At 40.9% G+C, this 12,751-nt stretch overlaps 1 protein-coding gene across 1 annotated transcript; it reads left to right on the top strand.

The window, feature by feature from the left end:
- The first annotated feature begins 1,902 nt into the window (after positions 1 to 1,902).
- Positions 1,903 to 3,842, top strand: LOC141048889 (uncharacterized). Its single transcript, XM_073544976.1, has 2 exons — positions 1,903 to 2,145; positions 2,256 to 3,842. Exon 2 carries the CDS (start codon positions 2,491 to 2,493, stop codon positions 3,655 to 3,657), a length of 1,167 nt encoding a protein of 388 aa, XP_073401077.1. The 5' UTR covers positions 1,903 to 2,145; positions 2,256 to 2,490; the 3' UTR covers positions 3,658 to 3,842.
- Positions 3,843 to 12,751: the final 8,909 nt, after the last annotated feature.

A 12,751-nucleotide genomic window follows, 5' to 3' on the forward strand; every position in this document is an offset into this window, starting at 1 on the left:
AGGTATGCGATTTTTTAGCGCTGCGTTTTTTGGGTGGTGTCCACTTTTTATCCTAGTTAGAATCTTCTAAAGTCAAAAAAAAAAAGTCTATATAAAGGAGGTGCCTGCCAAAACTCTGCCACTACTACACTGAGAGATTGAAGAGCAGACAGTCAACCAAGAACCCATTATATCAGCGAAGAATGTGAGTATATTACATTATATGCCTGTCCTTTTAAATTATGTATGTACTAATGATTTTTATTATTTTTACATGCAGTATGTCTTCAGAATCAGAGTATTCCCCATCGCGGCAGGAATTGGCGCAAGCAGACCGTGAGGTGATTATTTTCGTGCATCTGGTAAGTATATCTGCTGCTTCTCCAAATCTCTTACGTTTTTTTCAACTTTCTTAAGACATCGTCATCATCATCTGCGGACGGCACTAGTGAGGGCGAAGAGCAGGAGCAGCGAAGCCAAGTCCCGGTGGTGATACGGAATGTAAGTATCAAATGATTTGTAATGTTCTTTATTTTTTATCTTCTATTTTTACTCATTTTTTTGTTTCTTTTTTTGTAACTTTTTATTCAATTTAAATTTGATTATTCTAATGAATGTGTTTTGTCTAGGTTCCACAACGGGATGAAGACGTCTACCTGGATAATGAGCAGCTCATCAGCCTGGTCCAGGAGCGTTCGCCGTTGTGGGACAGCCGTGACCGGCTGTACAAGGACAATGTGGTGACCCGGCGGCTATGGAATGAGGTGGCCGCAGCGTTGATGGATGGCTGGGACAGCGCCACAGCATCCTCCAAAAAGGCGTTTAGTGAGTATTTCCCTGCTCTGTATTGTGCCGCAGTGACTGTTGTCCTTGACGGCACTGTTGGGTTTCGTGCTAGGCGTATTCTAGCAGGAAACCCAACAGTGTCATCGGGGTCTACAGTGACTGCTTTGAGTATTGTATTGCTACATTGTGCCGCAGTGACTGTTGTCCTTGACGGCACTGTTGGGTTTCGTGCTAGGCGTATTCTAGCATGAAACCCAACAGTTTCATCGGGGTCTACAGTGACTGCTTTGAGTATTGTATTGCTAGATTGTGCCGCAGTGACTGTTGTCCTTGACGGCACTGTTGGGTTTCGTGCTAGGCGTATTCTAGCAGGAAACCCAACAGTGTCATCGGGGTCTACAGTGACTGCTTTGAGTATTGTATTGCTACATTGTGCCGCAGTGACTGTTGTCCTTGATGGCACTGTTGGGTTTCGTGCTAGGCGTATTCTAGCATGAAACCCAACAGTTTCATCGGGGTCTACAGTGACTGCTTTGAGTATTGTATTGCTACATTGTGCCGCAGTGACTGTTGTCCTTGACGGCACTGTTGGGTTTCGTGCTAGGCGTATTCTAGCAGGAAACCCAACAGTGTCATCGGGGTCTACAGTGACTGCTTTGAGTATTGTATTGCTACATTGTGCCGCAGTGACTGTTGTCCTTGACGGCACTGTTGGGTTTCGTGCTAGGCGTATTCTAGCATGAAACCCAACAGTTTCATCGGGGTCTACAGTGACTGCTTTGAGTATTGTATTGCTACATTGTGCCGCAGTGACTGTTGTCCTTGACGGCACTGTTGGGTTTCGTGCTAGGCGTATTCTAGCAGGAAACCCAACAGTGTCATCGGGGTCTACAGTGACTGCTTTGAGTATTGTATTGCTACATTGTGCCGCAGTGACTGTTGTCCTTGACGGCACTGTTGGGTTTCGTGCTAGGCGTATTCTAGCAGGAAACCCAACAGTGTCATCGGTGTCTACAGTGACTGCTTTGAGTATTGTATTGCTACATTGTGCCGCAGTGACTGTTGTCCTTGACGGCACTGTTGGGTTTCGTGCTTGGCGTATTCTAGCAGGAAACCCAACAGTGTCATCGGGGTCTACAGTGACTGCTTTGAGTATTGTATTGCTACATTGTGCCGCAGTGACTGTTGTCCTTGACGGCACTGTTTTTTTTTATCAACAGTGGACAAAGTCCGAACACGTTGGCGTTCGATCAAGGACCGCTTCAACAGTGATGTTCGTGCTGAGGGCCAGGTTCGCAGTGGATCTGCGTCAAGGACCAGAACTAGATACCGTCACTATCACGCGTTGCAGTTCCTAAGACCGGTCCTTGCCACAAGATCGTAAGTATTATACATTTTGGGTTTTTATTTTTATTAATCTGTGTTTTTCTAATCCACAGCTGATGCTTCTTGTAAAGGCATGGTAGTAATGATTTTCCTTTCTTCCACAGCACCTGGAGCAGCACCCTGCAACCTGGCCCTGGAGCGGTCCTTCCTCGGACGTCCTCTGACCCGTCCCAGCCATCCGACAGCCAGGAAGCACCTTGCAGGTCAGCCACACACACAGCTGGTGACCAGGAAGCTGGGCCATCAGGTGTTCCCCTGTCCCAGGTCTCTGCCACTGGTTATGCGGGCACTACCCGCCAGCGGCAGAGGGCCTTGGACAGGAATGTCTTGCCCGAGTTTATGCATTTGAGCGAGACATTTAATTCCAGCCTCAAGTCACTGTCCGACAGAGTTGAAAGCGGTTTTGCACTCATGGAACGTGGTTTTAACCACTTTGAACACCGCTTCAATTCTGTAGAACAGCGCCTTGACCGTCTGGAGGCCGACCTCAACAGACCAGCACACCATTTTTTTAGTAAGATTGAAAAGGGCATGGCGGAACACCTTAGTCCTGATCAACAGCTGAATGTGCTGCAGGCCTGCAACAATGCTTTCTTGCAGGCTATGCAGCATAATCGGTACGGTCAGCAGTCAGTGGTGTCCTTTCCACCTGTGCCACCATTGACTCGCTTCACCTCACTACCGACTTGTGCTGCATACCACTGCACGGACACCTCTATTCAAAGCCAGGACACCCACCGTTACACCACCACAAGTCTGAGTGCAGCTGGTCACTTCACCGACACCACCATGGCAAGCGCTGCTCCTGTCTGGAGCACCACCGCCAATCCCATGCATGCGTGGAGCTCAGCCACCACTAGGCAAACATGGAACAGCCCTGCCGCTACAACAACATGTAGTAGCCCTGCCACCACCACTCTGCAAACCTGGGCCATCACTGCCGCCACCAGTCCTCCTGCAAGGACGAGCACTGACAACGAAGAGCAGCATCAGCCACCTCAGCAGCAGCAGCCAACTCAGCAGCAGCAGCCACCTCAGCAGCAGCCGCCACCTCAGCAGCAGCAGCCACCTCAGCAGCAGCCGCCACCTCAGCAGCAGCAGCAACCACCTCAGCAGCAGCCGCCACCTCAGCAGCAGCCGCCACCTCAGCAGCAGCCGCCACCTCAGCAGCAGCAGCCATACCAGCAGACGGGGGACCTACATTCCATATTTGCCCCTACTTCAAGGCGAAATCAATCAAGGCGGGCATTGGGCCAAAGTCGGTCCAGGCACACAAGCCTACGGCGACATGCCATTACAACTAATGTAACTGAACAGAATTCCTCTCCTACAAGTGTTCCAAGTTTAATTCCCTTAACTGGACTACCTTCCCCCACAAGTTTTGTTGCCCCTTCCCCTCAAACACCGTCTTCAACTGCAAGTGTTGCATATTCCCTGCACACCCCCAAATTGAAACCATCTGCCCCCAAACGCCGTAAAAAATCATTTTTATTTTTTTTTTTGTGATAAAAAATAAATTAACATTTGTGGTTCACCATTAATAAGTTTCATTAATGTTGTTTGCGCCGCTCACACACACTGATGGGTAAATACATGTTAAAAACCAACCCAAGGGCTAGTATAGTCATATGTGAAATAACATGGACTAGTATAGTCATTCCAAGGCCTAGTGTAATAACTCTAGTTTTACCAAATAGAATCTGGTTTCATGAAAAACAAACTGTTGAAACTTGTCTAAAAAATAAGTTTCTTTCTAGTTTCACCAGTTTGTTTTTTGTGAAACAAGATGCTAGTTGTTAAAAATCGAGTTATTACAGTAGGCCTTGGTATGACTATACTAGGCCGTGGTATTTCACATATTACTATACTACTAGCCCCAAGGCCTACTATACTCATATTTGAAATACCACGGCCTAGTATAGTCATTCCAAGGCCTAGTGTAATAACTCTAGTTTTACCAAATAGAATCTGGTTTCATGAAAAACAAACTGTTGAAACTTGTCTAAAAAATAAGTTTCTTTCTAGTTTCACCAGTTTGTTTTTTGTGAAACAAGATGCTAGTTGTTAAAAATCGAGTTATTACAGTAGGCCTTGGTATGACTATACTAGGCCGTGGTATTTCACATATTACTATACTACTAGCCCCAAGGCCTACTATACTCATATTTGAAATACCACGGCCTAGTATAGTCATTCCAAGGCCTAGTGTAATAACTTGTAATGGAGCAGATTACATGAGCAGATTACATTCATCCACTCAATGCTGACTTGTATTCCCCATGGACTTTCATTGGGGTTGGGTTTTGAGGGTTGTGTTTTGAGAAAATCACATACTTTGTTTTAAACTAGTTGCACAATTTTCTCTTGAAAAAAAATGGTTTCCTGATTCATGGCCTGCAGCTTTGCTCATTCCAATATATTTCACGCAGACTAGCAATGCTGCATTTTAACTCATATGTGTATTTACCTGCCCAGGTGTGTGAACATAACAAAATTCAGTTATACATGGGAAGTTTTTTAATTAATTGGAGTTTAAAAAATATAGTGCACTCAGTAATGGTATCAAATAAGGATTTTTATTACCATAAACAACAACATTACACCATTTCATCTTGCCAGTGCACCCGTCCTACATCAGAAATAAAGTAGGCCGCAAATTTGTCCCTCATTTGGCCAACTTCAACGGATGACCTGAGAGTGTGCTGAGTGAATTCAGGCAATGGGTTAGGAGCATCATCGTCCAGTTCAAAGGTCGGGTGCTCTTTAGCCATCACAAAGTTATGTAGAACCACACAGGCCTTCACCACCTCATCGACTGTTTCAAGTTTAAGATTAATGGCCGTGCCCAGAATTCGCCATCTGGAAACAAGAATCCCAAAAGCACACTCGACAGTTCTTCTGGCCCTGGTCAGCCTGTAATTAAAAATTTTTTTGGTGTGGTCCAAGTCCCGGCTGGAGTAGGGTTTCAGTAAGTTTCCGCACATTTGAAAAGCCTCATCGCCAACCATTACAAAGGGCAGTGGCGGAGCTTCGGTGTGAGGAAGAGGCCGTGGCATAGGGAAATTAAATTGGTTGCCATACAACCTCCGGCCCATGTCTGAGTTTTTAAAAGCCTGCGAGTCATTACCACGGCCAAATGCTCCAATGTCCACTGCTACAAACATACATCCGGCATCCGCAATTGCAATGAGTACTATTGAAAAGTACTTTTTGTAATTATAGTACTCAGATCCCGTTCTTTGGGGTTTGATGATCCGTATGTGTTTCCCATCAACAGCTCCCAAACAGTTGGGAAAATTGCATACTGTCCAGAATTTGTCAGCAATTTCCATCCACTTTTCAGCGGTGGGCAGGGGCATAAATTCTGGGCAAAGAACATTCCAGAGAGCCCGGCAGGTGTCAGCAACAATTCCAGACAAGGTAGAGATTCCAATACGGTACTGGAAGTGTAGTGAGGATAGGGTTTCTCCAGTCGCCAGGAATCTGTGAACAGACAAAGAAGTAAAATTAATATTTATGTATATTATTTTTAAAAACTATAAAAAAAAATATTAGTACATTCACGAAAACTAATTACCCAAGGTTTTGAATACTAAATTTACAAAAAAAAACATCAGACCACACCCCTTTGTTTTTAAAACATACCGTAATGTCACCAGTAGCCGTTCCTCAGGAGGAATCGCACGACGGAGCTGTGTGTCCTGTCTCCGGATGGATTGTTGGACACGAGCAAGCAAATCCATGAAACTTTCGTGGGACATCCGGATATAATCAGTAAATTTCTCCGGGATTGCACGTAGCTCGCTGTAGAGGGTGTGGTATGCCCCACGGCTCTCCCGGAGTTCAACAATCGGATGTATCCACATACGCCGCCGTCTTCGCTGCCTCTCTCTCTTCCTTTGTTCATGGCAAGCAACTGCATACGCCTGAGCCATCGCGATGTCCAAATCCAAGTTGAAGTGAAAACTCTTCCAGCGCAGATCCATGGTCACGAGAAGAATCAAGCAAATGTGAAGAATACTGTAGACAGGGTCTATATATATTAACATACCACACCCACAATGAAGTCCCATTGGTCTTGTGTGTTGTTGAATGGTTGTTTTTTCTTTTTTGTGGGGTTTTTACAAAATCTGTAAAAAAACGCAAACGCACAAAAAACGCATACAAACGCGCAAAAACGCTGCGTTTTTTTCCTGCATGCGCATTAAAATGCTGGAAAAAAACGCAGCGTTTGTATGCATTTGTATGCGTTTTTTTAATGCGTTTTTTTGCGGGAAAAACGCGCTGCAAAAAAAAGCAAGTGTGAAACTAGCCTTAGTTTGGTTTGGTTTCTTTCGTAGTTGATTTGTTCTCCGTTTTCCGAATTGTCCTTCAGTTTGTCCATTTGTGCACAGAATTGTATTATTTGGTCGGCACCTTACAAATTGTACACTTAGAAAGGATATGCACATTTGCCTTGAATTTTTTATAACATTTAAGTACTGCCTGAATGTACACAATTTGAACACTATGAAATTGCACCCATGCACACTAATATAACTACTATGATACTGCCTCTATGTACAAGAAAATAACTACTCTAATACTGCCCCCTATGTACAAGAATATAACTACTATAATACTGCCCCTATGTACAAGAATATAACTACTATAATACTGCCCCCTATGTACAAGAATATAACTACTATAATACTGCTCCTGTGTACAAGAATATAACTACTATAATACTGCTCCTATGTACAAAAATATAACTACTATAATACTGCCCCCTATGTACAAGAATATCACTACTATAATACTGCTCCTATATACAAGAATATAACTACTATAATACTGCCCCTATGTACAAGAATATAACTACTATAATACAGCCCCTATATACAAGAATATAACTACTATAATACTGCTCCTATGTACAAGAATATCACTACTATAATACTGCCCCCTAGGTACAAGAATATAACTACTCTAATACTGCCCCTATGTACAAGAATGTAACTACTCTAATACTGCCCCTATGTACAAGAATATAACTACTCTAATACTGCCCCTATGTACAAGAATATAACTACTATAATACTGCCCCTATGTACAAGAATATAACTACTATAATACTGCCCCTATGTACAAGAATATAACTACTATAATACTGCTCCTATGTACAAGAATATATCTACTATAATACTGCTCATATGTACAAGAATATAACTACTATAATACTGCTCATATGTACAAGAATATAACTACTATAATACTGCCCCTATGTACAAGAATATAACTACTATAATACAGCCCCTATATACAAGAATATAACTACTATAATACTGCTCCTATGTACAAGAATATCACTACTATAATACTGCCCCCTATGTACAAGAATATAACTACTCTAATACTGCCCCTATGTACAAGAATATAACTACTCTAATACTGCCCCTATGTACAAGAATATAACTACTATAATACTGCCCCTATGTACAAGAATATAACTACTATAATACTGTCCCCTATGTACAAGAATATAACTACTATAATACTGCCCCTATGTACAAGAATATAACTACCATAATACTGCTCATATGTACAAGAATATAACTACTATAATACTGCTCCTATGTACAAGAATATAACTACTATAATACTGCCCTATGTACAAGAATATAACTACTATAATACTGCCCCTATGTACAAGAATATAACTACTATAATACTTCTCCATGTACAAGAATATAACTACTATAATACTGCTCCTATGTACAAGAATATAACTACTATAATACTGCTCCTATGTACAAGAATATAACTACTATAATACTGCCCCTATGTACAAGAATATAACTACTATAATACTGCCCCTATGTACAAGAATATAACTACCATAATACTGCTCATATGTACAAGAATATAACTACTATAATACTGCTCCTATGTACAAGAATATAACTACTATAATACTGCCCCTATGTACAAGAATATAACTACTATAATACTGCCCCTATGTACAAGAATATAACTACTATAATACTGCTCCATGTACAAGAATATAACTGCTATAATACTGCTCCTATGTACAAGAATATAACTACTATAATACTGCTCATATGTACAAGAATATAACTACTATAATACTGCCCCTATGTACAAGAATATAACTACTATAATACAGCCCCTATATACAAGAATATAACTACTATAATACTGCTCCTATGTACAAGAATATCACTACTATAATACTGCCCCCTATGTACAAGAATATAACTACTCTAATACTGCCCCTATGTACAAGAATATAACTACTATAATACTGCTCCTATGTACAAGAATATAACTACTATAATACTGCCCCTATGTACAAGAATATAACTACTATAATACTGCCCCTATGTACAAGAATATAACTACTATAATACTGCTCCATGTACAAGAATATAACTACTATAATACTGCTCATATGTACAAGAATATAACTACTATAATACTGCTCCTATGTACAAGAATATAACTACTATAATACTGCCCCTATGTACAAGAATATAACTACTATAATACTGCCCCTATGTACAAGAATATAACTACTATAATACTGCTCCATGTACAAGAATATAACTGCTATAATACTGCTCCTATGTACAAGAATATAACTACAATAATACTGCCTCTTAGGTACAAGAATATAACTACTATAATACTGCCCTTATGTACGAGAATATAACTACTATAATACTGTCTCTTATGTACAAGAATATAACTACTATAATACTGCCCCTATGTACAAGAATATAACTACCATAATACTGCTCATATGTACAAGAATATTACTACTATAATACTGCCCCCTATGTACAAGAATATAACTACTATAATACTGCCCCTATGTACAAGAATATAACTACTATAATACTGCTCCTATGTATAAGAATATAACTACTATAATACTGTCCCCTATGTACAAGAATATAACTACTATAATACTGCCCCTATGTACAAGAATATAACTACCATAATACTGCTCATATGTACAAGAATATAACTACTATAATACTGCTCCTATGTACAAGAATATAACTACTATAATACTGCCCCTATGTACAAGAATATAACTACTATAATACTGCCCCTATGTACAAGAATATAACTACTATAATACTGCTCCATGTACAAGAATATAACTACTATAATACTGCTCCTATGTACAAGAATATAACTACTATAATACTGCTCCTATGTACAAGAATATAACTACTATAATACTGCCCCTATGTACAAGAATATAACTACTATAATACTGCCCCTATGTACAAGAATATAACTACCATAATACTGCTCATATGTACAAGTATATAACTACTATAATACTGCTCCTATGTACAAGAATATAACTACTATAATACTGCCCCTATGTACAAGAATATAACTACTATAATACTGCCCCTATGTACAAGAATATAACTACTATAATACTGCTCCATGTACAAGAATATAACTGCTATAATACTGCTCCTATGTACAAGAATATAACTACAATAATACTGCCTCTTAGGTACAAGAATATAACTACTATAATACTGCCCTTATGTACGAGAATATAACTACTATAATACTGTCTCTTATGTACAAGAATATAACTACTATAATACTGCCCCTATGTACAAGAATATAACTACCATAATACTGCTCATATGTACAAGAATATTACTACTATAATACTGCCCCCTATGTACAAGAATATAACTACTATAATACTGCCCCTATGTACAAGAATATAACTACTATAATACTGCTCCTATGTATAAGAATATAACTACTATAATACTGCTCCTATGTGCAAGAATATAACTACTATAATACTGCCCCCTATGTACAAGAATATAACTACTATAATACTGCCCCCTATGTACAAGAATATAACTACTATAATACTGCCCCCTATGTGCAAGAATATAACTACTATAATACTGTCTCTTATGTACAAGAATATAACTACTATAATACTGCCCCTATGTGCAAGAATATAACTACTATAATACTGCTCCTTTTTTCCCAGAATATAACTACTATAATACTGTCTCTTATGTACAGGGAGAAATGCAAAGTACTACATCTGGGCAATAAAAATGAAAAAAGCATATGCAGAATGGGAGGAATAGGGCTAAGTGATAGCACATGTGAAAAAGACTTGGGTATACTAATAGATCACAGACTGAATATGAGTCAACAGTGTGATTCAGCAGCAAAAAAGGCAAATGCAATTCTAGGATGTATTAACAGAAGCATACAGTCTAGATCACGTGAAGTCATTATTTCCCTCTACTCCTCTTTGGTCAGACCTCATCTGGAATATTGTGTCCAGTTTTGGGCACCACATTTTAAAAAAGACATCAACAAACTGGAGCAAGTTCAGAAAAGAGCGACCAGAATGGTGACCGGTCTGCAAACCCTGTCTTATGAGGAAAGGTTGCAGGATTTGGGAATGTTTAGTTTGCAAAAGAGAAGACTGAGAGGAGACTTAATAGCTGTCTACAAATATCTAAAGGGCTGTCACATTGTAGAAGGATCAACTTTATTCTCATTTGCACAAGGAAAGACTAGAAGCAATGGGATGAAACTGAATGGGAGGAGACACAGATTAGATATTAGAAAAAACTTTTTGACAGTTAGAGTGATCAATGAGTGGAACAGGCTGCCACGAGAAGTGGTGAGTTCTCCTTCAATGGAAGTCTTCAAACAGAGGCTGGACAGACATCTGACTGGGATGATTTAGCGAAACCTGCTTTGAGCAGGGGGTTGGACCAGATGGCCCAGGAGGTCCCTTCCAACTCTACAATTCTATGATTCTATGATTCTATAACTACTATAATACTACCTTCAAGTGCATCTTTAAAGACTGATATTAGTCGGATGTTTTCATATATATTCTTCTCCAGCTCTTCTCACCATGTCAGGCAGCTTAAAGTTTTAAGCTTGACTCAGTTAGAGGAAATTCTTCTAGTATGTGTAGTATTTGTCAAGGAAATGATTGTAAGCAGAGAACAATTGACTTCATTCACCATCATCTTCTGACCGCAATTAGCAATAAACTCCGCCAACCCCTTGTGTTATAAGTAGATTATTATCTGATGAGTGGGTGAAATGTTGTTAGTGAAATGCGTTTGGTAAAACCTTCAATTTGTCCTCATGTTCAGAGCATGTTCTCATCATCTTTACAAAATACACTTTATTAATAGGCCACAGATATGTTTCTCAGAAACAGGCACCTCACGTTATCTACATCTGTTTAAGTGAAAACTTCCCTTATAGTTTGTATTCCTGTCATGGGTTTACTGCGACAGAGAGGAGCCACAAGACCACAGTGTCTGATTTCTCCTACTCTTGCACTGTTTAGAAGCACTTCACCTTTATAATAAACAGTGCAGGTTTCTTTTAGCAGTGCAGTGGTTAATCGGCTCAGTTGAGAGCTCTTGGAAGCTTTCCTGCATTAAGGCTTTCAGCTGTTCACTTACATATCCTATATATTCTGGGCCCTGGCAAGCACTCATTGCCAGAAATAGCTTATGCTGCATGGTTAGGAGATGGTAGTTTGTTGTTGTTGTTGTTGTTATTTGAGAAGGCGTTTGGTGGATTTATCTGAGACTGTTGCTAGGTTTTGAGTATGTTCTTGTCTCCCTCCTTCTGCTACTTTGGTTTTACCCCATTATCCACTATATGGTGTTTACCTCTGTTGTTTACGTGAGTAGATGTTACGCGCGGCTTAGGTCAAAGAAGGCTGAAATACCTGGGGCCACTGCGGAGTCCCTCCAACAAGGGAAAACCCTGTCTGACCCTCAACTCAGGGTTTTTGCTAATGGTGCAAATGCCTGAGCCTCCAACCTTTCCTTATCTCTAAGCTGAACCCTCCACCCTCCACCCAGTGAGTCGTCAAACCACCAAAGCCCACACAGTAATGACAGACAGGGAGAACTTAAACCGCACCGCGCCACATACACACAGGACAATACCATAATGTGAACAGGGCAAAACAAAACACAAATATAGGAAGGCGAAAAGGTAACAACGGATCATACGCAACCAGCTACGAATTTCTCTCTCCAACACCTCCTCTCCAGACCGGAACCACTTGGCATAAAACACAAGCTATAATCGGCGACGCCCATAGGCCAGCACGACTATTTAAAGACCGTGGGCGTGACCAAACATCCCACCTGATTTCCAGCTAGATTAACCCCCAATAACCTGAGTAAAATTAAACCGGCGCCACTGAGGCTATAGTGGACGAAGATGGAACTACCGCTGCCTGCCGGACGCTGTGGTGTGAATAGCGTCCGACATGACAGTACCCCGTCTTCTACGAGGGACCCCAGGGCCCTCAAGACTCATAGGACCCGGCTTGTCCGGATGACGGCGGTGAAACGAACTGACCAGCCGATCCGCATGTATGTCCGTGGCTGGTACCCAAGACCTCTCCTCCGGACCATACCCCCGCGAGTGTACCAAATAGTGAAGAGTACGGCGCAGTACTCAATAGTCCACCACCTTGGAGACTTCAAACTCTAAATCGCCATCCACCATGACTGGAGGTGGCATCGGCGTAGTGTCCACGGAG

This window comes from Dendrobates tinctorius, unplaced genomic scaffold (genome assembly GCF_039654945.1).
Source record: "Dendrobates tinctorius isolate UK_male_01 unplaced genomic scaffold, ASM3965494v1 ptg000138l, whole genome shotgun sequence".
NCBI lineage: Eukaryota > Metazoa > Chordata > Amphibia > Anura > Dendrobatidae > Dendrobates > Dendrobates tinctorius.